The sequence below is a fragment of the Magnolia sinica genome, chromosome 9 (assembly GCF_029962835.1).
Source record: "Magnolia sinica isolate HGM2019 chromosome 9, MsV1, whole genome shotgun sequence".
NCBI classification, from domain to species: domain Eukaryota; kingdom Viridiplantae; phylum Streptophyta; class Magnoliopsida; order Magnoliales; family Magnoliaceae; genus Magnolia; species Magnolia sinica.
In genome coordinates, this window is record NC_080581.1 from 80,619,379 (window position 1) to 80,645,128 (window position 25,750).

A 25,750-nucleotide genomic window follows, 5' to 3' on the forward strand; every position below is an offset into this window, starting at 1 on the left:
AGAACGTTGCAACCGATCACAAGCATACACTGCTTGGATTAAATCTTCTTCACTCACGTAGGAGTGGATAAACAATAAGAGAATAAAGAAAAACAAAGAGATCTGACCGATTACGAGGATGTAGAAGCGATGAGATGTCGAGTGCACAATAGATCACTTCTACGAGTAGAACCTCCCTTCTACAAGCTTCCTCTCTCTCTCTTTCTCTCTCTCTCCCACACCTTTGATAGCCCTACACCCTTTAGCAAACCCTTACAAAGCTTTAAGAAACTCTCTTGCATACCCTAGAAAACCCTAGGTACCGCCTATTTATAGTTTAGTAAACTCTCTTTCACACCCTTGTGAAAGCCACCTCAAATTTTCGTATCTCGCACAAAGTCGGACTCAAATCTGCGTAACCTCGACTGGTCGAGCGGAATCCTCGACCGGTCGAGCGGCCCACTCGACTGGTCGAGCACATCGGAGATCCAAAACCAAAACTCGCTGGATTTGAGTCGAACACCACTCGACTGGTCGAGTGGCCCACTCGACCAGTGCTCTCGACTGGTCGAGCAGCGCCGTGATTCCACTGCTTGTGGCATCCAAACCGCACTACATCTTCTCTGACCTGAGGAGGAAAACCCTATCACGTACATGAGGGGTTCGGATTGGCTACTCCTCCTGCCACCAGCCATTGGCTAGTGGTTTGCGCTTTGTGGGCCCGCCATGATGTATGTGTTTCATCCATGATGTCTATCTATTTTTATAGATCATTCTATGTTATGAGACCAAAAATGAGGTATATCCCAATCTCAAGTGGACCACATTACAGAAAAAAAAAGTGTTAAATGATTTGGACATAGATTGCCTCCTACCCTACGTCCGGGCAGGGCTCTGTGGGGCCCACCATACTATAAGTGTTTTATCCACATTGTTCATCATTTGTTTCAGATCATTGTAAGGTGTGAGCAAAAAAATGAGGCAATTATATGGCTTAAGTGGACCACAAAGTGTGGATTGAATGTCCACCATTAAAAACTTCTTGGGAGCTGGAGAAGTTTCGGATGAAGCTGGTATTTGTGTTTTCCACTTCATCCACGTCTACATTACCTTAAGAATAGGTTGGATGCTAAAAAACATCACGGTGGCCTTTAGAAAGGTTTCAATGGTGGGTGTCATTATCACTGCAATTTCCTTTAGTGTGGTCCAATGGAGCTGTGGACTAGCTTCATTTTTATGATCATACATTAAAATGATCTGATAAAAGTGATGAACAGCGTGGATAAAACACTTACATCATGGTGGGCCCCACAAAGCCCTTACTGGATGGATTACCGTCCGGGCAAGGGCAGGACACAATCCGCGTCGGAATGAATGTAGACCATTAAAAACTTTTTGAGGGCTATAAAAGTTTTGAATCAAGCTTATCTTTGTTTTTTTTCCCCCCTTATATGGGTCTTTATGACCTAATCAAGCCCTAAATTATATGTAAAAATGGATGAAACACATACATCATGGTGAGCCCCACATAGCACCGACCACCAGCCACTGGGATGGTGGTAGGGAGAGCAGCCAATCCGTTTCCCTCCCTGCCACCATCCCGATGGCTGGTGCTGGAACCTCTGTGGACCCCACCCATGACTCGTACACTAAATGTACATAAATTCACTCGTTATATAGTTATTAAGAGGAACAATTACATGTATTTTAGATCATCATCATATTAACTTTCATACACTCGACTATTTCTACTTCACTTATTAACACTTTATCCATAATAGTACCATTTATAAAATAAACTATCAAAACTATTATAAGTCCACCCATTTAGGACTTTATTCAACTAAAATAATCAACCATCGTCTAACAAGATTATGCCTATAAATATAATTCAAATCAAACCACCAGCAGTTATCATGAATGGAAACTAAAACTCCTAAAATCAATTACATAATCAGTTCATCCGTCTAATGTAGTGAGCTCCTCTTCAACCAAATATGGCCAATATTGGTCTTAAGTTTTATTCACCAACTCGGCCTCATTTTCTAGTACCTGATTAGATTGTCCTGTATCGTCCGTCTCTATATGGTTGTTAGTCCAGAGTGTTAACTGGCTAAGCTAGTGAGTAAACCCAACATGGTTCATACATGGCATAATATAACTAAAATAGTGCGTATATAATGTGAGGATAAACGCAGAAATGTCATAAGGTGTACGTCAAGTGGGATGATCATTCACTTTCTTAGGTTGGATATCTGTCAACCTAAAAACTGTACCCTTCGGACATCCACTGTAGGTAGGCATGAGTAACCTATACCCGTTATACATCCACCTAAGTAGGCATGTGTAATCATACATCTACTTCGTGAGCAGGCTTTCACTATCATGGGCATTTGGTAATGAATCTACCAGGTATAACCATTTAGGGAGATCCTCCAGGAACCTAATCATAAGGTGTGCATGCATTCATAATACATGCATGCTCAATGACTATACATCAGCATGTATAGTTCATCAATATAGCTCTCTCTCTCTCTCTCTCTCTCTCTCTCTCTCTCTCTCTCTCTCTCTCTCTGTGTGTGTGTGAGGAAACAACGAATTTCAGAACATCAATGTTTTGTATGTTTGCATGTTCAATATCATAAATCATTATAAGGATTATACTAACATAAGCGAATAACATGGTAACCATATCAATCCAAACAATCACAACAATCAATTCATCTATCTTAATCAAACAAATATGAGACATATTAAGATTCACTCACCTATTTATGGTGGGATTGAATCCTTCATATAATTGAACGTGTTGGAAACTATACTCCAAGTCCCAATTAAGATGATTTAACATACCGCAATTCAATCATATTCCAACAAGTGGGGTCCACCTTTAATCCAAGCAATATGACCCAGCATTAATTTTTAAATTTAAATTTGAAAAATAATAGGGACTATCGATCAATGCAGTCGATCGATCGAGACAGCCCGAGAGCCCCTGATCGATCTTTTGATCGCTTGACCATGGATCGGTAAAATTCAATTTTAATTCTCAAAGTCTATAGACACTTTTGGCCATTCTCAATTGATCGAACCTTGCTCGTCAATCGATTGAACTTGGTTAGATTAAATCAATTTGCTCCCTAGACAAAAATAGTCGACTTCGATTGATTGAACTTGATCGATCGAGATCACTCGAGACCATCCTCAATTGAACAAACCTTGATTTCGATCGATCAATGCGAGTTATGATTTATTGCTTAAAGTTTCTAAACAAAAATTAGTCCCCTCGATTAATCAAACCCTCTGATCGATCATTCAAAGTTGAATAATTTTATTATGTTATACAATTCATTTTTCCATAAATTTTATGGTTTTTCTAGTTCTTCTTTAGTTGTAACGCCCGTTTTTTTATTAAAATTAAATTAAAAATTTTTAAATTGAATTTTGAGTGAGAGAGAAAGATCTGCCAATATCATCTCATATCTCATCTTGTCTCTCCTTATCCCAACTCTCCCCCGTATCCCGTAATCTCCTAACAAACCCTTTCTCTTAAAGATGGAGCGTATATGAGACCGAGAATTTTACTAAGACTTAAAGAGCCAAAGAAAAAAATTATAGAAAAAAAAAAAAAGAAACAATAAAGAAAGTGGAAGAGGATTTTGGAATTTGCATATTTAGGTTAGTGTTGTAAAACAAATATCTTAAATCTGGTTTCACCGCGCTGCTCGACCAGTCGAGGGGCTAGCTTGATTAGTCGAAGTCCGCTCGACTCGAAGTCCAGCGACAATGTTTCTAAAAATCCCGAGGTCTTCAACCAGTCAAGGGACAGGCTCGACCAATCGAAGTTGCCCTTCGACCAGTCGAAGGTTACGCAAATGGTGCACGGATTGCATAAATTTGATGCGGTTTCAGGGAGGTGCGTAAGTGAAGTTTCCTAAACTATAAATAGGGGTCCCTAGAGTTTTTCTAAGTAATAGTAAGACTTCTTAAAGGTATTCCAATGGTTCCTAAAAGGGTTCACTACTAAAAAATTGGGCAAAGCTGACGGACTTGGGGTGGTTTTAGCTACGGAAAAAATTTGTCGGAAATTCCGACGGCTAAAATCCGTAGCTAAAACTATCCAAATTCGTAGCTAAAGAGCCTTTTTAATGGTGGATGTCCAAACGCTACTTTAAGCCTGTGGTGTTGTTCAACCTAGATTTATTTGGAACTCATTTTTTTTCATCATTCTTAAAAGAATATTTAGAAATGGATTTACGGTGTGGATGAAGCAAAAACATCATGGTGGGGCCCATAGAGCCCTACCAGATCCTATGCACAAGGTAGGGTTTTTTATAACTGTAAATGTGTGTGAGTTTTTCATTTTCTGTAAAAATGTGGTTACTTGTTTATATCAATAATTGTAATGATATAGGGTTATCCAGACCAACCAAATAATGGTCTAGTTGTAGATAGGTAATATTTATATATTTTATTATATAAAACTATCGTAACCATCCAGTAAATGGTCCATTACATGTACGGTTGATAATAATGTGTACGTTATAAATGATGGTAAACCCACAATTAACGGTTTGTAATTATCTCCTCATTTCGGACGACGGATTTCCAAACGCACGACTCTTCCTCTTTCGAATGGGCGATCTTCCTTGCGAGAGCTCTTCCCTCTTTCGAACGGCACAATCTTCCTCGCCAGAGATCTGAATCCTTCAAGATTCATCTCAAATAGGTGAGCTTCTCTCAAAATCCCCCATTTTCCTCGCCGATTGTTCCTCTTCTTGCTGTTTTTATTCCAGAATTCCTTCCATCTGTCATTGCTTTTTCTCTTTTCTTCTTGTGATGTTGTAAGCACACAAACGTTTGGGTTTGGGTTGATGAAAGCATAGATCAGTATAAGCCTCATGCTGCGTGGATCAGCTTGAATGCTTGGGTTGGTGAAAGCATAGATCAGAGGATCGGGCTTGCCAAAGGCCTGTCGGGACATGTGGATTTCTCACAAACTCCAACGTGGGACCCACCCACCATCCCTGAGTAGGAACTTCCTGCGAGAGTCTTTAGCAGGAAATCGGCGTCCGGTTCCTGTAATAATAATGTGGGCCCTCACAATGCTGTATTGGATGAATCCCATCGCTTCAGTCCAAATCCCATGACGCCTAACCGATAATTACTGGAAAACCTTCAATTCAAGTAGGCTGGCCCATATATTGAACCGATGCCAGCCCCACATGCAGGCTTTGCATTTTCAAAGTTTTGGGTTTGCATTGCCTAGGCCCCTTGTGGTCTCTGCATTTGTGCCTGAGTTCCAGGAAAAATAGTTGATTGGGGATGGCCTCAATGGCCTTATTTAACTAATGTGGGCTATGTATTTGGTTACTGGGCCTATCCAAATCTCGATTCCATAGCTCACTGAATAAGATTGAAAACTAGGTTAGGTTTGCATGTGCCGGGACCCGATCCCAGACCAACTAACCCAACTCAAGTTGATTGAGGGCATTGATAGAGAATTAAATATCCCCACCTTCGAAGAATCAGGTTAGGCAAGTGGGATTGGGTTGAGCCTGGGCCAAGTTGAAGCCTTAGCCATGGTTTGGGCTGATGTCAGTAGCTTATGCCCTTCTTTCAGTCACTGCACCTATAATTTTATTAAAAGAAAAATCCAAAGGTGAGGATTGCGACAATATGTGCGCTGTGCATCGGCTTCTGCATGCGGACACTCATGCACGCGTGAGGTTTACATTCACTTCCATACACACATGAATGTTTGTTCAAGTGGGCCCCACAGCATAGACGGCCTTCAATAAAATTAGGTTGATCAATTCATCAGGTAGGCCAACTGTGTAAAATAACCATGAGTGGTTTAAGAAGTTGTTGGCCATGATACATCGACGAGCGTGTTTGGCCTGCTTGATGAATGAACCAGATTGGTCTCTAGGCCAAGCAATTTACACGGTGGGCCCCACATTATGCATGGATCTGTTGTCCTGAATATGATACGGGCCATCCAGCAGAGTACAATTGTCTGGAGATTCAGCAAAACTCTCATGTATGTCTATCTGCACAATAGGTGGCAACGGGCTAGGTTGGGCGGTAGCTTGGGCCCAATCCATTAATCATTGAGCTTGAGCTTCTAAACGGGCCAATGGTTCTATATGGCCCTTTAAAACCCGATTGATTAGCGGATGATACCCGAGCCCTAGTTTTGCAATGTTTTCAATTCAGATCCAACCCACGCCAGAGAAAAGGCCCATTTACTGTTTCTTTTCTCATGAACTTGGGCTTGTACCAAAGGTCCAACTACTAAATGGGCTGGGCCCATCTCTGCTTCCAGCCCAACTATTAATCGGGTCTTGCTCACGCTGACCTTTGACCCGGCCTGTTGCACGTGTTTCTACATACAAGCATGTAAAGATTACCAATGCATTCAAAGCACCAGCTTTGAAGTTGTGGGGATGTTGAGGTCTCTTCTCACGTGCCATGTACACGAGTGTTGGCAATGCCGATCCTTCAATATCCACAGCATTCGGGTCCCTCCCATCAATTAATATCTGGATATTTTATTAGAAAGATCAATAAACAATTAGATGGTGGTTAGGTGGTGACTCATCCACTGATAATTAATATGATGCTTGTGTACGTCCATCCAGACCGTCCAAATTGTAGTATCCACTGTAGATGGAAAATATCCTGAAAATCATACTGATCAAAGAGTCCTGACCATCCAATCGGTAGCTGTAAAATGCGACGGTTAGAAATAATATTGTCAACGAGGAAATTCAATGCGCAAAAACAGATGGTTAGGTTCGTTTGCTTGGTATTATTTTAGGCTATACTTCATCCACAATGAAGAATGAGAAGCATTATCGTGCTCTGGGTAGTACTATAAGTTGTAGTTCATCTCAGGATTCATAGGTTGTTGCTGAAAACACATACTAAAACAGTATAACTTATCGTACTCTACGGGCACTGTATCATTTTCCTTTAAAAAGAGAAGTTAGTTGATACTCAGGCAGAGCATACTTCTTGATACTCAGCCTGTTGGATGTTTTATGCATGGCAAATGCTAACTCAAGTTAAACCATCAAAATTAGATGGATTGAACAGTCCAAAACTCTTATTTGTAGAATTAGGAACATTGGACATTTTTCATTTTAACCATCCAAAAATTGTCCACCAATCCTCGGTCAGATAATCAAATAAGTTGTAGTTTATGATAAATTAGAAGTAAAATCATATGTATGGAATTTTGCATTCTTATTATCAATCCCAAGCTTGAGTAAAAGTTTGGCTATAATCTTCTTTTATTTGTCCCAATTATTTAAAATAAGACTTAGATGATATATTTACATTGAAGACATAATTTTTTTAATTTATTTTAATCATATGTGCAATTTCTAAATACGATAACTTTTAACCTATCAAATAAATGTGACATCCAACCCTTCCAATAGGTTGGCGCCGACACTAGAATCACCTAGTGCAATAATCAATCCATCTACTAACCAAGTGACAACAATATCTAGCTGTTGATAAATAGAAAAATACAAGTGTAGTCCATTCAATGAGTAGAAGTGGCTGACTTTTGGATATAGTAATTCTCATGGTGGAGCTAACTTATTGGACGAATTCCACATCACATGCATATAAATGCTTGGAAGTTATTTATTGGGTGAATTGCTTGTTGATTGATGTCTTAAATATGTAAATCAATAGGTCTATGATGATAGTTTGATGCCATCTAGTAGACCTTCTCAATGTCAACGGAAAATTTTGAAATTTATCATATTGGTTGCTAGACACTTTAGGTATCCTACTCGATACCATCGAAAGAGGTTTCGATGCCATTGAAAGCTATTTGATGACATTGAAGTTTTGCTCGATGGCATCAAAAAAATCTAAAAAATACATATTTGGTTGTTGTAATATTTTAGTATTTGGTTCGATTCCATCGACAGTCTGGGTGTCATCGAACGATCATACAGAGTTATGCAAAGTTGCGTAAGTGCGGGATTTATTTCTTATTTCAATTGTGATTCTCATAGAGGATATATATATATATATATATATGAGTGTAATCAGGAATAAAATATATCTCAAAGCTTTCTAATTCGTTTATAGGGCTTTCAAGGAATTGTCAGAAAGATTTGAGGCTTGTTCGAATTAGATATTTTTATTTTTATCTCTTGTAATTTATGCTTTCATAGTGCATTACTGTCGCTTTGTGCTGTGATTTTTTCCATAAGTGTTTTTCATGTTAAATTCAGTTTGTTTGTGCTTAGACTTACTTGTTGTAATTGGAGTACTTTGCTTGATTCATCTCTATGTGCTTCCGCGGCCCCCCATCATTGCTATTATCCAATCAATTCAACTTAAGGCCTTATCATTTTCTAAATGCTTGTGTATTATCTATTATAGTCTTGTAAATAATTAATTTTTTTTTTCTTTATAGTGACAGATCTCCTCTTCAATTCCCCAATATGGAATTTCTTTGGAGTTTTTTAGATTTTAATGTTTTTCTCATGATAATATCTAGAAAAAGTCATTAAAAATAATATACTAAAATATATTTATAAAAAATCTATAAAATAACTTTAAAATTTTGAATTTTGGGTTAAAATGGATTTATTTAAACATTTTATTATATTATTTTACTAAAATGATGGCCTTCTCATAATTAAGTCATGAGAAATTAAAACTGCTGGAATTTTTGAAAAACCTTGTGATGTTTTTATTGTTCAATGATTCTGCAAAAATATCACAAAATCTCCATAATATTTGTCACAGTATTCTTCTTAAAAATTTAATAAGTCCCTTAGGTTACCAAAAAATACATGATAAACACACCCTTTCTTTTGCTATTGCTTACCAAAACATTAGGGAGGAGTAAATACTAGTTCACTTGTTAAGAGGAGAAACCACTGCATATAACCCGTCAACATGTCACACTTAAAATATCCAATCCAATCTGTGGAGAATGTGGGCCAGATCATGATGATGAGGCGATGTTAAAATCATGCCAATCCACTTATCTAGTGGAACACAACATCAAAATGAATGGATTGTATCACTCAGTGCATTGGTGTGGCCCACCAAATCAGTGGATCGGCCTGATTTTCGTATTAAGTGACCATCATGGTTTGGCCCATCCTTTGCATGGACTGGATATTCTAGACATGAAACATGTTGGCAGGAAGGAATAGTTGCATCATTACTTATTACATAATCACCTTATCTAATTATTTCTGTTTCAAGCTTACACTGAAGGCAATGCATTTTCTCTATTTTAATAAAATCTAACTGAAGATTTACCTGAAGAATGGTATGATGGATGCCTGAATTTACAACCGAATGCCACTCTGCAAAACCTTTGTGCTCGGCTCGGATTTCACTGGGGATAAGGCCCAACTTAACAGCAGTGTCAATCAGATTCGCCATTTCTTCGTGCAATTTCTGTGGAAAAACAAATGAACATAATTTGCAATTTTAATAGAGCATAGTTTTAAGAGGAATTAGAGTTTCATGGTCATCAGCAAATGTAAAGTTCAATCATGGCCGTTCATTTTGGAATGATGATACATTTATCAAAAAATGTCTTATTGATGGCACCATTGGAAAAGGGTATGCCCCAAAAAACTTCTAGATTGGAAAATTAGGACAATGTGTTCAAAATGAATAACCATGGGCAACCATTGCTTGTCTTTGTATAGAGAAATACTTTAACGCTTTGGCTAAGTGCGATGGATAATTCATAGATGGTTAAAATTATTGAGAAATTGCATATGTGGCATTGAATTAATTCAAAATAGTCATCCAAATTATGGGCACCAAGTTAGATGTATCATGAAAAAAATTATTACTTTTATATGGTAATCCATCTATTAGATTGAGAGTAAGTGGACGGTTGAAAATGAAAACTATTCAAGGGTTTTATTCCATATACCAAGTGTCCAAGAATTGGAGCCTGCAATGGTGCAACTAGTCTATTTTTTAAATTGTAACTTAGGAAATTTTTGTTTCATAATTTGTAATACTTTTATTAGATGGGTCATACATGATCATCGGTTTTAATCTAATTGTTGAATTATTCAAATTGAGCAGTTTGGTGGCTTCACTATAATTGTGATCATTACATATAAGTTTGAAATGGGACCCTTAAACCATGGTTTATATATATATATATATATATATATATATATATATATATATACATACACACACACACATAGTCAGACAGATAAAGAAACATACGGTGTGAAGATTCTAGAGGAAAGAAGTGTAACAGGTAAGCTTCTTTAGTCCTCCATATATATTTTTTTCTCTTTAATTTTAATAAATACATCTTAAAACTCTTACTAGAACAACAACAAACCCTAGTTTTATTGAGAAGTTTTCAAAAGATTGTCAGGCGCAAAAGATCAAACATCTTTTCTTGATGGCATTGTGCCATTGAAAATGTCTTCTGACTGAGGTACACATTTAAAATTTTAGTTTATAATATTCATTATTAATATATAGATGATATGTTTATTCCATCATTCAATTTGCATAATTTAGTAATTTTAGTTTGATTAAATATATGTGATATTTACCACTTTTATATCCAAATAGAGTTCCAAATAACTTTGTTAAAAAGAAGGTAGAACAAGTTGTACCGTCCTAGTCAATGGACATGAGAAACCAAATATTTCCTAAACATGGTGCACATGTATTGAATGTTTTGCTTGTGCGACCACCCACATTCAAGCACTCCGCACACATATATGTGCCACCATTAATCTTCAAATTCCCAACATTTATTACATGTGACCGTAAGTATATAATATATGTACCATGATTTTATATTAAAGTACACATGCATATTATATATCTCATTCTTATTTCTAATTTTTAGATATTTGACAAACAAGGAATAAAACAACTAGCCTTGATACATCACTTGGACAGCTTATGCCAACATAACTAATGAGATAACTTCCCTTGATACAACTTTGCTAGAATCAAAACACCGGGTGCTACATAATTCAATTAACTCATCAAGACCGTCCATATGGTCCATCACACATCCACTGAGCAACTTTATGTGTGATCATTTCTCCGTACAAAGCCACATGGATGGTCTGATTAATGGCTACATTTTTCATTTGAACCATCTGGTTGAAGGGTGCCAATGGAATGCTAACAATGGTACGTAGAATTTGGACGGTCTCAATTGAACCACGTTTGCGGTTAATAAACAATGTAGAAGATATTTTACCTTGGTGGATAGCCATTCATTGCCGTGCTCAGTATCATGTGGCTCAGATGTTGTGCCAAAATAGACAGCCGGTGATCTTGGGTCCACCTTGAATTTCTTGCAAAATGGGATCCAATGCTTCGAGAAGCGGGAGGCCTCTAGTAGAGCGTAGAATGTTAGATCTGACCCACCATCATCGGAGAGGTAGATGCTCAGTATCTCCGGCGGGTAATCATAGGCCATGACTGAAAGAACGGTGTTGATCACTAGGGTGGGTGGTTCTATTGTGGGTCTGCAGTGCACACAAAAATGTCCACCCCTGGCAATTCATCTTCATATCTGCACCGTCAAAAAAAAAATGGAGAGAGAGAGAGAGAGAGAGAGAGAGAGAGAGAGAGAGAGAGAGAGAGAGGATCAAATTGAATATCATACCATTTACGTAGAAAATGGAGAGAGAGAGGATCAAATTCAAGATTATACCATTTAGGTAGAAAATGGAGATAGAGAGAGGATCAAATTCTTACGGTAGTAATCGGACGGCTGTAAGAAGTAGCCTTATATGGCCTCATTCTCCTTAGATAAAGTTATTCAAAACATAAGCAATTAAAGATTCAGGTGAAATGTAAGAGTATTAGGTTCCTTGGATGTGACTCGTGATCCATGTACATGGCATAAATTTACAGGTGGCCTGACCGGCTTCTGGGCCTAGCCTGCCTTGGGCCGGGCTTGGACTAGAGTATTAGACCCGCAGGCGGGCTTAAAACTCTAGCCTGTTTCTCTAGTGGGATGGGCTTGGGCAGTCCATATCAAAGGTGGCCTTATATGATGGACGATTCACATTGAAGGTGGGGCCTAGTCGACATTAAAGGTGGGCCCCACATGATGGACAATTCACATCAATGTTAAGCACCGCGTAATGAATGACCTACATTAAGGTGGGCCTCACATAAAGGACAGTCGACATCAATGGTTGGCTCCTAATGATGAATGACCCATCAAAGGCAGGCCGGTAAACAGATAGCTCACTTCAAAGTACAGCCTTGCATGATGTACGCTTTTCGTTGAAGGCAGGCATCCCATGATGGACGATCCACATCCAATGTTTGAAATGAACGATGGTCTACATCTAAGGCTGCCCCTGTTTGATAGATAGTCCAAATCGATGGTGGCCTTGGCAAGGTGATGGTCCACATTGAAAGTAAGCTACACACGATGGATGGTTCACTCTGAAGATAGGGCTAAGATGGGCCCAACACAATAAACCTTTCACATCAAAGGTTGGCCACAAATGAAGACAAGACAATGGATATTAAAGACAGACCACGTCGGTACTATCTGCTTAGAAAGTGTTGTTGCAGAAGTTATTTATGTATCTTATAATTCATGAACTCCATTCAAAATTAAGCATTTTACATTGGTAGTAGACTCACAAGAGTTTCAATACGGTATCATCCGTCTCAAATCCTTTCGAAAAGTTGTCTTCTTTTGTAATAATGCATATGCATGTTAAACTGTTGATACAGGTGCATAATCCAGACCATCCACATTTTGCTCTAGCATTGTGAATTCTATCCATTGGCAGCCTCATCGATGGGAAGAAGATTAGTTGGCTTACCACGCAGCCTTACCGATGGGAAGAAGATTAGTTGGTTTACCACACACCACCGACTGTAAGCGGATTGGCTGGTGTACCTCACACCGCCAACGTGACGCTTCTTTAGCTCTATTTTGTACAAATTCTATCCATTAGCAGCCTTATCGATGGGAGGAAGATTAGTTGGTTTACCACACCCCACTGACTGGAAGTGGGTTGGCTGGTGTACCACACACCGCCAATGTGACGCTTCTCCAGCTCTATTTTGTACAAACGGTTCAAACCAGATCAATTATTATATCCACATTGTTTATATATTTGGGAGATCATTTTAGAGTATGAGCCTAAAAATGAATCATATCCAAAGCTCAAGTGTACCACGATTATTCTCACGGTTAAAACATTCATAAAGCCTACCAAAATGTTTATTTTCCATCCAATCTGTTCACAAAGTTATATAGACATAAATGAACAGGAAAAATAAATATTACATTGATCCAAAATTTTTGTGACTCCAAAAGGGTTTCAATAGTAGATGTTCCATCTTCTACCACCTATATATATATATATTTATTTTTTTTCAGAAAAACACTCACAACCAGCTCGCCGAATGAAAGAATGGTTTAAATATAACACTTACTTTGTGATCAACCCACAAAACTCCGTGGCTTCGACACACCAAAGGTCGGTGGCATGTAGTAAACCAGCCAATTCACTTCCCCACCCTGTGGTGTGAAGGGAAGCAAATTGGCTGATGTACCACACACCACCAAACTTGCCAGTGTAGGTACGTGTGGTGCCAGCTCCACGTTGTACAGACTGTTCAAATGATATCAAAGTTATATGGGCTCTACAATGATGTATTTATTATATATATATATATATATCCACACCGTTCATCCATTTGGCAAGATCATTTTAGATCTATCACAAAACTGAGTGGTATCCAAAGCCCAAGTTGACCACAAAACAAATAGCAGCGGGGCCATGTTTCTCACCTTTAAAATATTTGTAGGGCTCACCGTAACATTTATTTTCCATCCAAGCTATTCATAAGGCCGTATAGGGTGGATGAGGAGGAAAAACAAATATTAAATTTCAAAAATGTGTGTGACACCCGAGATGATTTCAATGGTAGATGTTCAATCCTCCAATACCTTCTGCAGTGTGGTCCCCTTGATCTTTGGATCTATTTTTATTTTTGGTTCAAGCCTCAGGACGAGCTTGCCAAGTGGATCAAAAATTTTTGGATATAACTAATACCTCATGATAGGACCCATATAACTTGGTGACATCACACTGCTGAAGTCGGTGGTGTATTGTACACTAGCCAATCCGCTTCCCATGCTACGAGGAGCGCCTGACACTCCTCGAGCTCCCATTTGTACTGGCTGTTCAAAGGAGTTGAAAGTTACATGCCCCACTATGATGTAATTATTTTATCCACACCATTATAACATTTGTAGGATTATTTTAGAAAATTAGCCTAAAAATGAGTGGTATCCAAAGCTTAAGTGGACCACACCATAAATATCAATGGACCAATGATTCCCACGATTAAAACACCCACAACGTTGATTTTCCATGAAATCTCTTCTTTAGATCAAGACCTAGATGAGGAGAAAAAACAAATATTATATTGATTGGAAACTTCTATGACCCCCAAAAGCGTTTCAATAGTAGACGTTAAATCCTTGATATTTGGAACTTTTTTTTTTCGGTTATCCTTGATATTTGGAACTTTATTCTTTCGGTTCAAGCTTTACGACAATCTAGCTAAATGGACAGATGGTTTGATATAACATATACCTCATTATTGGACCCACGGCACTTGGTGACATGAACAGACCACCAGGTCCGTGGTGTGTGGTACACCAGCCAGTTCGCTTCCAATCGCTGGGATAACACTTGGTGCTGGGTACTTACTCGATCGGTTAACTGATGCGGGTAAAAAGACTGACTTGCATGAAATCCATGCCATCTATTAGGAATACCGCCCATAGTTCGTCCTTGATCCGTAACACTTAAGGCGGCCACTCAGATTTTTAAAAAATGCCAAGAATAATGACCTTAAGAATTTTGGTTTCCAAATTTATCCTTGCAAAACCGCATAGGTTATGCCACGTGCGTGTAGGACAATGGGAATCATTGCACTAGCATACGTAAGGCTGAAAGTGGAGGGATTTGTTGAGGGTTAAATATTGCATATTAGACCTCAGTTATTGCTTAGATTTACAAACATGGTACTGTTTAACGGCTCGATTTAATTGTGTTTGTGATGCAATGTGTATTTAGGAACTTAGACTGAAAGAGGGTACTAAAAGCGTGGATTTGACGGTCTAAATTCACCAAGGCAAGAGACAGACTCTAGGGGACCAAGATCGACGGATTTACACATCAGAGATTCGAGAAAATTGAGAAACTGAAGCTCAAGTGGCCCGAAATTGGTCCAGAATCCAACATCATAAGGTTCTAACCATCCGTTCGGCTCGAAACTTCATATATGGCCTGAGGACAACAAATTAACTGTACACGTAGAATTTTAGCTCCCGGATCCTTGTAGAAGTTACCTAATAGATAGATCAGACCATTAATCTCTAATTTGGGGCCCACCTGACATCTGGATGAAAAATCAAATGGACGGAGCAGATTTCTTACATTCATCATAGTGGAACCCACATGTGGTGGGGAGTGCAAACAGTGCATATGTACTTGCAATGCACCGGACCGGAGAGTCCGGTCAACATATGCTTACCCGTCTCCTCTCTCTCCTCTATGCAAGAACGGACAACGTCTTTACACTGTGCTTCCGTTTTTCACTAGTGGCCCCACTCATCATTCTTTTGCAAGATTTGGACCGTCCATTGCGTCCAGAGGGGATGCTGGACCCTCGAAGAGGTGTCCTTTTGTTCCCATGCATGCACACACGTATAAATTTTGATCAAACACAGGATGGACGGCGGAAGAAAAACATCACTGGACCGCACCAAAATTCGACCAAAACTACCCCTTCCCGACTGGATTTTCGCTAGGAATTCAATGGACTGTGTGGATTTCCTAACAAACGTTTATCATGGGCCCCACAAACGTCACAGCGTAAGTCTGGTTACGTAGGCTCTGTTTCAACATCTGAAACCGACAATTTTTAGCCGATTGCACGATCATAGACGTTGATCGGATGGAAGATCTGATCCGTTCATCGAGTAGGCCGTCGAAAACTGTCTCAGGAGATATTATTTCTTTCGAAAGAAAGAAAGGAAAGTGGAGCAGATCTGATCTGTTCTTTGTTGTGTAAACCAGGGGGCGCGACTTGTTTTCTGCGTAAAGAAGACTTCCGCACCGCCTTTTGTGTGTAAGTTCCAGCCGACTCTCTCTCAGTCTGTCCACCGACATTCCTTCTATTTCCACTGCTATAAAAAAGGGACAAGAAAGAAGAGAAAGGGGCATTCAATTCGCAGCCGGGACGTGAAGCGGGGAGAAAGAGTAGTATTTCAGATTTCTTTTATTTTTACTGTTTCTTTTTATTATTTCTTTTAAGATGTTTAGCCTAATCATGTTTATTCTACGATAAACCTCTTAGCTAAGGCTAAGAGGTGAAGCTTATAGTGTGATGGGGAGACTTTTTGTTTGTGCCTTTTGTTTAGAGTGAATTGATGTTGATTTTGGTTTAATGAAGGAAATTTTTTTAGTTTTTAATGGTCTGTTGTGACTAAAATTACAATGGGTCTGCGATAGCTTTGAGCATGTTCCTTTCCTTTTTATGTTTATAATGTCAGGAAGTCCTGTTGTTCACCATCGTCTCCTGGGCATGGTCGGATGACGGTACCCTTCCTAACCTTCATACATTGTTGATTGGTTGGTAATTAGTTTAATTCTGTTATTTACTTTGTCTCCTAGGCATGGTTTAGTGATGAAATCCATTCTAATTTATATACCTTTCATCTCTTGAAAACTATATCAAAGGAAGTTCAGTTTTCTTTTGATGGTTACACCCTTCAACTGGATGAAGATGGGACTCTCAGTCCAGTTGAGTTCTTGAAGTAGGCATAAGATCTCTCTAATCTCTACAAGTGGATCCTTTGAATCCTTAGTTTTCTTTCCCTAAATTCTTTAAGTTTTAGATAATTATTTCACCATTATTCCTTAAATTTCATTCAATTTAGATTTCATCTTATTCTAGTTCTAGTTCTGATTATTTTCAGATTACGTACAAGTTTCAGTCCCTTGGGATTCGACCTTGGTCTCACCGAGTTTATTACTACATCACAACCCTATACTTAGGGAGTGAACAGGATTCAACTCAACTGAACCCATGACTGACGTGACATTGGGTTAGGCTTGGGTATGATGTATCGGGTGGGTCTCAGGCTTGGACTATACAAATACCAACCCGATAAAACTTGGATTAGGTTTGGGTTGAAGTCTTTGGTTGCCAAATCCTTACTCTTGCTTTGGTGGTAGACTCTCAGGAGTTTCAACACCCAGTCAGGGGTTTGAGTATCCATAGGTGGTGAAATCCCACTACGGCGTGAGTGTGTGCATGTATAAAAATTTTAATTTTAATTATTTTTTAAACAAGGAGTCTTCGGTTGCCCAACCCAACCAGAATCTGATCAGTATACAAGTTTCTTATAAACTATAATTGGGTGTTGATCATCTTTGTTAAAGGCACAAAAAATTCCAATGTCGTTGGGTTTCATTGGTCCACATCATTTCTTATGACTGAAGCTAACAAGATAAGTCAGATTTCTCTCTCCCAAATAAATTGCGTGCTGCACAATACTACTTTTAAAGGAGTCGTTGTCCGATATTTTAACTTGTTTGTTTAGAAAAAAAGAAGAAGAAATTATTTACTATTAATAACTATATATATATATAAATCATAGGTACAAAATATAAGATGTGTATTGAAAATATAATATACTAATGTAATAATGAAAATATTAGCATATATATCCGCCCGATTAATCTGCGATCATACCAACACTAATGCAGCGGATTCCATCAGAACTCGACGGTTAAGCGTACTTGGACGAAAGTAGTACTAAGATGGGTGACCTCTTGAGAAGTCTTCTTGTTGCACCCCTCTCCTTTGCGTGCGATCCTATGGCTCAGTGGTAAGCTCATGTGAGTTTCGACATGAGGTCACCGGTTCAAGCACCCATTGTGGTGTGAGTGTGTGGGCATGTGTAAAAATAAAAATAAAAATTGACTAAGCCCCTTTAGGTTAGATTTGGGTTGAGAATTTCCAACCTAAGGTTAGGTTGGGTTAGGTTGAGCACCAACCCAACCGACTTTAAGCCCTAAGCACGTGCAAATATAGGCTTTTATGTGCAAGATCTGAGCTTTTCAACATTCGTTGGTTAGATCTTCTGGCGAAATTTTGAATGCTCCAGTCCTCACATAATCCAGACGGTACGCGACAAAATCACGGTCCCAAAAAAAAAAAAAACAAAAAAAGTGTTTTACCATCCCATTTTCTATGCTGTCACGCACCCGAGGAATTGACGGGCCTGATATTCGGGCACGCACCCGAGGAATCGACGGGCCTGATATTCGGGCAAGAAGATTTGTAAAGCGTACCCATCAAATGAAAAGTACTCACCCGTGTGCTTGCGTCACGCATGTGGGCTTTAAAAACCTTTTGCTAAGAAATTATACCCATGATTTTGTAATCCAGACACTTGTTGTAGTGTCCCACGGCGGATTCCCCATTGTTCTTAAGGCAGAGAGACAGACGGTTAGGATTAAAAAGAACCAAGATGCCATGTCTAGGATCTTCCAATCTGGAAGATTTAGGTCATTCCCATTTTGCAGAGAGTATTTACCATAGGATCAACGGTCTGGATCACTGCACCATGGGTCCACCTTTTGGAAATGATACATGAAGCCTCTCTGCGGGTTCAACGCAACGGGAAAATATTATTATCCAGTGTTTTAGATACATAGTTATATATGTAGGATATTATACCTAGGGTCGTCAGAGCCCTCAATCCAATCCCAACTTAACCTAGGGTTTTGTTGAAGATTTTCAAACCCACTTCGACACAACCTCTTTGAACCGACCTAAATTTCAGGTTGGGCCAGTTGGGTTTTGTTTGAGACTGACCCAAGTTGCACTACTGGTGGAGAACGGGTAGAATGGTGCGTACCTGTGGGAGAGCCTTTCTTTGAAAGTAGAACGATAGACAGGCCTCCAACGCACTGATTGAGTGAGAATCCAATAGAAACCAAACCAAATCTCAGTTCCAAACATGCCAAACCATGCTCACCTCACTCCCTCTTTTGGAACATGAGTTGCTCTGTACACCCAAATCATACAAACGCCCACAAATACCGAAATTGCATAAATCTTATATGCAATCCTACCCTTCGCTTCCTTAGTTTCAAAGAGAGTTCCATGCCCTTCTCTTCTCATGCTCTCTCTCTCTCTCTGTCTCTCTCTCTCTCTCTCTCATTTGCTGGGGATAAAGGCAGATATAGAAAGGAAGGGGTCTCAGGTCCAATGGGGCTGGACTATTAGTTACAATTCACCCGGTGCATTACTTTTGACCTTTCATGTGTGTGACATCTAAACCGTCCAATAAGTTAGCCTCATCATGAAAATATCACTTTGTGAAAAAAAAAAGGGGGTATCCATACATGCTGACATGAGAGCATATTCAATGGACTTCATGAAATGATGAATGCATACAAATAACAATACAATCAACTCACTGGTGTATAATTATAATATACACATGCATGTGCTATATCTACATATGTACATTCACATATGCATGTATGTACTTATAACATTCATGCACCCATGATAGAAGGTGTATGTTTGGAATGTAGAGGTTTAACTTAGGTGGGTCGGGTTGGTTGAGGATTAAGCCGATCCAATAAGACACAAACCAAGCCTAACCAGCGTAATGGATGCTCAAACCTATGGCTAGAAGAATAAATTTAGGTTGAGTTAACATCCAACTATTATTTTAAACATTCATGCATCTAATCATATACAATTTTATGTCATTCATGGCAGCGGTATATTATAATATTTGATACTCAGGTTGTGTTCATAAGCAGGAAGTTATATTGTAAACGTGACATGTATTTACTCAAATAAAGTTAAGACTTGATTAGGATCTGTAGAAGATAATACTAATAAAGTTGACTTAGATTGATTAGATTGAATCTAACACACGACTAGACCTTATGTAAAAGATATTAACAATAAAATTGACTAGATTGATTAGATTAAAGCCGACACAAGCTGTACATGCTAGTGCCACAGGAAGCCGATTGGCTGGTGTACCTCACACCAGCTGTATACCTGCTGTATTGATGTGAGCAACTTCTGCGGGTCTCATCATGAGTTATGTTTTATATTCAAACCGTCCATTCATCTGGCAAGCTCGTATTTATGCTTGAGAAGAAAAATAAGACAAATCTAACTATCAAGTGGACCACACTGCAAAAAGCAGTGGGGAATTGAATGTCTACCATTGAAACCCTTTTTGGGGTCACAGAAGTTTTGGATCAATATGATTTTATTTTTTTCTCTTCATTCAGGTCTTTGTGACCTTATGAATAGATTGGATGGAAAATAAACATTATGGTGGGCCCTACAAATTTTTTAACGATGAAAATCATTTTCTCCGCTGCTATTTATGGTGTTGTCCGGATGATCTTTGGATGTGATTCATTTTTTGGATAATGCTCTAAAATGATCTCTAAAATAGATGAACCGGTGTAGATATAATAAATACATCACTGTGGGGCCCATAAAACTTTGATCTCCTTTGAGCTGTTCATACAACTTGGAGCTCGAGGAGCGTTAGTGCTCTTCGCACGAAAAGTACCTATGGCAGCTATACCACACACCAGCCACTTCGCATCCAGTGTCACATGAGTAGAATAGTACGGAAGCAGATTGGCTGGTGTAGCACATACTTTCTTTTCTTTTCTTTTTTAAAGTACGATCTTCATATATAATTATCAAAATTTTTAATTTTTTGGGTTGCCCAGAATGAAAAGAATTTGAGGGAACCTATCATGAAGGGAAAAAAAAGAAGAGAGGGACAGCGCCATACCCCAGGGGGCAGGGCCGCAAAACCAAGGAAAAACTACATGGTTCTAATTGATCATAGGCCCACCTTGTCCAAGAAGATGAGGCCTCTGATGTGAGGAAGAATATCTATTATGCTGTTAGAGAAGAAAGAAGCTTGGGTCCCACTGCCCATCCTTGTCAAGGTGTCCACAGGGCCATTTCCTTCCCTCAGAATGTGGGAGAAGATCACCTAATCAGAAGAGAGCATACCGCGAATTCTAGAGAACCAGGAGTTCCATTTTCAGCCAGGGGAGGCTGTTCCAATCAGAAAGTTGACCACCAGCTCGGAGTCAGATTCAACAATAATCTAATTTAAACCCATGCTTAGTCCTAAACGTAACCTGTCATGGATGGCCTTGAGTTCTGCGTGGATGTTGGTGATGGGGTTTTCCTCCTTAGGTTAGGGGAGAGATAGTGCAGCGGGTTGAAAATTTGGAGTAATTCACCGCGCTGCTCGACCGGTCGAGTAGGCTGCTTAACCGGTCGTGGGTGGTGCTCAACCAGTCGAGTGGGGCTCGACTCAAAGTCTAGCGACCAATTGATGTATTTTCACCGAGATGCTCGACCAGTCGAGGGAGGTGCTTGATCGGTCAAGGACTCGGCTCGACCAGTCGAGCTTACACAGATTTGAGTCCGGATCTTGTGCGGGCTGCGAAAATCTAAGGCCTTTCGCAACTAGGTGCGGAAGGAAGTTTCCTAAACAATAAATAGGGGTGCCTAGGGCTTTTCTAGGTAATGTAAGAGGGTCTCCTAAAGCTTTGCAAGGGTTTACTAAAGGGTTTAGGGTTATCAAAGGTGAGAGAGTGAGAGGAGAGAAAGAGAGAGGAACCTTGTGGAAGGGAGTCCACGTCTCAGCGCTTCTACGTCCTCGTGATTGGTGAGATCTCTCTGATTTTTCTTTTATTCTCTTACTGTTTATCCACTTCTGCGTGAGTGAAAAAGGTTGTAACGTTCTACTTTATAGTGGATTGTTGATCTGGATGAGGTCCCATGGTTTTTACCTCTTTGAGGGTTTTCCACGTAAAAATCTCTTCTGTGATGTGGTTTATGCTTTGATTGTTTTTCATTGCTTTATTATCTCATAATTCTTGTTTGTTTGTGAGGCTAAATCCTAAGGTTTTGTGCAAGAACCCCAACAAAGTGGTATTAGAGCCAAGTTCATTGTACGGAGTGAGATCAGTTTTGAATAATGGAAGGTGGCTCATCAAGAATGATCAGCCTCAATGGTTCTAACTGGACCATATGGAAGGCTAAGATGGAGGACTGAATTTATTGCAAGGACCTATATTCTCCAATTTTAGGCATATCAACAAAATCCAAGGATATGTCTGATGATGATTGGAAGAAGATGGACCAGAAGGCGGTGGAGTTTATTAGATAATGGCTGGACGATTCAATATTCCACCATATGTCTACAGAGACCTTAGCCGCTAGCCTATGGGTGAAATTACAAGGGCTGTATGAGAGGAAGACAACCGGCAATAAGATTTTCTTGATACGACGACTTGTGAATCTTAAGTTCAAAGATGGTGGTTCTGTGGGCGAGCACATGAATGAGGTCAGCAATATAGTGAACCAACTCTCAGCTATGAAGATGGTCTTGGATAATGAATTGCAGGCTTTGCTATTGTTTAGTTCATTGCGTGACAGTTGGGAGACGTTGGTGGTGTCTTTAAGTAACTCCGCGCCAGACGAAAAGATTTTCATGGAATAAGTAACTAGTTGTCTCTTCAATGAGGAGATAAGGAGGAAGTCTCAGGGGTCTACTCAGCAAGAGGCCCTTGTGAATTAGGAATGGGGAGAGGAAAGAAAGGGAATGGCGAGAAGGCCTGAGATAAATCAAGAGGCAAGTCGAGTACCAGGAAGGATGTTGAATGTTGGAATTGTGGCAATAAGGGCCACTATAAGCATGAATGTCATAAGAATAAGAACGATAAGAAAGGAAAAGGAAAGGAGATGGAAATGAATTAGATTCCACTGCGGTCACTTCAGATGGCAACGTTGTACTTATTCTTTTAGTAGATCATGATGTTTGTCTCATGGTTATGAGTCAGGACACCGACTGGGTGATAGACTCGGGAGCCTCTTTTCATGTGACTCCACGCAGGGACTTCTTCACAAGCTACAAGTCAGGTGACTTTGGGACCGTGAAGATAGGAAATTCTGGCATATCGAATATCGTAGAGATCGGTGATATTTGTGTGAAGATCGATGTAGGTTGCACATTGGTTCTCAGGGATGTGAGGCACATTTCAGACATTCGCCTCAACTTGATGTCGACGGGAAGATTGGATGATGATGGCTATGAAAGCCGGTTTGCTGATGAGTGTTGCACTTTTTACAAGGCAAGTGTTAGTGTGTGCAAGGGTGAGTTGAACGCAGTGAAAGATTCAGCTATTGACATGTGGCACAGGCGTCTAGGCTACATGAGTGAAAAAGGGCTTCAGCTACTAGCGAGGAAGCGACTCCTTCCAGACGTGACAGGTATATTTCTCAAAACCTGTATTGATTGTTTATCAGGGAAACAACATAGAGTTTCATTTGTTAAATCTGCTTCTCATATTAATAAAGTGCATGCATTAGATTTGTTTTATTCTGATGTTTGTAGTCCTATGAGGACAAAAACCTTGGGTGGGGCATTGTATTTTGTCCCTGTTATAGATGATGCATCTATGAAGGTTTGGGTTTATGTTTTGAAATCCAAGGACGAGGTCTTTGGTGTGTTTAAATTGTTTCATACTATGGTCAAAAGAGAGACAGGTAGATCATTGAAGTGCATCCACACTGACAATGGTGGTGAACATATCTGTGACTTTTATGAGTATTGTAAGTCCCTGGGTATACAACGTGAACAAACGTACGGTTCCTAAGACCCCCCCAGCATAATGGTGTGGCTGAGCGAAGGAATCACATAATTATAGAAAGAAAGAATCATATGCATGTTATCCCATACGAAATTGCCCAAGACGTTCTGGGGAGAAGTAATGCACATAATAGTATATTTGATAAACAAGTCTCCATCAGCCTCATTGAATAGAGAAGTGCCTGAGAAGGTGTGGACTGGACAGGATCCATCGTACAATCATCTCAGGGTATTTGAATGCAGGGCATTCGTTCACGTACCAAAGGACGAGAGGTTCAAGCTCAATATGAAGATCAGATAGTGTATATTTTTGGGGTACGATGATGAAAAGTTCGGTTACAGATTGTGGGATCCAACCGAGAAGAAGCTCATCAGGAGCAGAGATGTGATTTTCTTTGAAGATTAGTGTATAGAAGACATTGGTAAGCCAGAGAAGAACCAGCCTAGTTCAGGTGAGCTAGAGGACATGAATCCGATTATTCCTCCTGTGGTTCCTGATGACGGGGGAGTACAACAAAGTGCAGAGGACGAGGGAGTTCCTACAGAAGATGTACCAGGGGATCAGCCCCCACTTGATCCACCTGTTGGGCCATAAGTGAGGAGGTCATCTAGGGACAGACAGCTGTCCAAGAAGTACTAGCCGCATGAGTACATTATGTTGACTGATGGGGGAGAGCCAGAAGATTATTCTGAGGCCCTATCCTACGAGTATAAGGGGGAGTGGTTGAAAGCTATGCAAGAGGAGATAAAATCCTTACATAAGAATTACACCTATGATATGATGAAATTGCCTAAGGGCAAGAAAGCTTTGAGCAACAAGTGGGTGTTCAAAAAGAAGGTTGAGCAGAAGAATTCACAGACAAGGTTCAAGGCCAGACTTGTGGTGAAAGAGTTTGGTCAGAAGAAAGGCATAGACTTCGAGGAGATATTCTCACCAGTTATGAAGATGATATCTATACGGGTGTTGCTTGGATTGACGGCTAGCATGGATTTAGAGATGGAGCAGTTAGATGTTAAAATTACCTTCCTCCATGGTGACCTGGAAGAAGAGATTTACATATACCAACCAGAGGGGTTCGAAGTCAAAGGCAAAGAGCATATGGTGTGTAGGCTGTGGAAGAGCTTGTATGGCCTGAAAAAAACTCCACGGTAATGGTATAAGAAGTTTGACTCATTTATGTTGAAGCATGGGTTTGAGAGAACGGAGTTAAACCATTGCATGTTCATGCGCAAGTTCTCAGATGGTGATTTCTTAGTTCTGCTATTATACGTTGATGACATGCTCATCATGGGAAAAGACATCAAGAAGATCGATAAGCTGAAACAGGAGTTGGGCAAGTCGTTTGTAATGAAAGACCTGGGCCTAACAAACAAATCCTGTAAAAGAAGCAGCAGGAAGCTTTGGCTATCACAAGAGCAGTATATTGAGAAAGTCCTAGAGCAGTTCAATATGAATGCAATGAAGCCGGTCAGTACTCCACTGGATGGTTACTTCAGATTGGTGTCCTAAGAGAAAGGCAGAGGTGAAAGAGATATAGAAGATACCCTACGCGTCAGCTGTAGGAAGTTTGATGTATGCTATGGTGTGTACACGCCCAGATATAGCATATGCGGTTAGTGTTGTCAGCCGGTATCTTGCCAATCCTGGCAAAGAGCATTGGGCAGCGGTGAAACGGATACTGCGGTATCTAAAAGGCTAATCTAGGTTAAGCCTATGCTATGGTAACGGAAAATCTGTGTTAGAGAGCTACACAGATGCAGATATGGCAGACGACATAAACTCCAGGAAGTCTATATTGGGGTTCATGTTCACGTTTGCAGGGGGAGCGGTTTCTTGGCAGAGCAAGCTACAGAAGGTCGTAGTTTTATCGACGACAGACGCCAAGTACATTGCAGTCAAAGAGGCATGTAAAGAGATGTTTTAGATGAAGAGATTCCTACAAGAACTTATCCTGAAGCAGGAGCAACACAGTGGTCTATTGCGATAGT

At 39.8% G+C, this 25,750-nt stretch overlaps 1 protein-coding gene and 1 pseudogene across 1 annotated transcript; one reads left to right on the forward strand and one right to left on the reverse strand.

Moving 5' to 3' along the window:
• Nucleotides 1-6,242: 6,242 nt before the first annotated feature.
• Nucleotides 6,243-19,285, reverse strand: LOC131255219 (cellulose synthase-like protein E6). Its single transcript, XM_058255912.1, has 4 exons — nt 18,956-19,285; nt 11,231-11,548; nt 9,286-9,426; nt 6,243-6,524 (listed from the first exon to the last, which is right to left on the reverse strand). Exons 2-4 carry the CDS (start codon nt 11,450-11,452, stop codon nt 6,243-6,245), a joined length of 645 nt encoding a protein of 214 aa, XP_058111895.1. The 5' UTR covers nt 11,453-11,548; nt 18,956-19,285.
• On the forward strand, nt 17,771-17,889 carry LOC131257030 (5S ribosomal RNA; annotated as a pseudogene).
• Nucleotides 19,286-25,750: the final 6,465 nt, after the last annotated feature.

Excerpts from the sequence above, each read along its gene's own strand:
- LOC131255219 (XM_058255912.1), bottom strand. The coding sequence starts at position 11,452 with ATGGCCTATGATTACCCGCCGGAGATACTGAGCATCTACCTCTCCGAT. Across the intron at positions 9,427-11,230 it reads ATGAATGGCTATCCACCAAG|AAATTGCACGAAGAAATGGC; the intron begins GTAAAATATCTT and ends GTTTTTCCACAG. Across the intron at positions 6,525-9,285 it reads TCCATCATACCATTCTTCAG|ATATTAATTGATGGGAGGGA; the intron begins GTAAATCTTCAG and ends TAAAATATCCAG.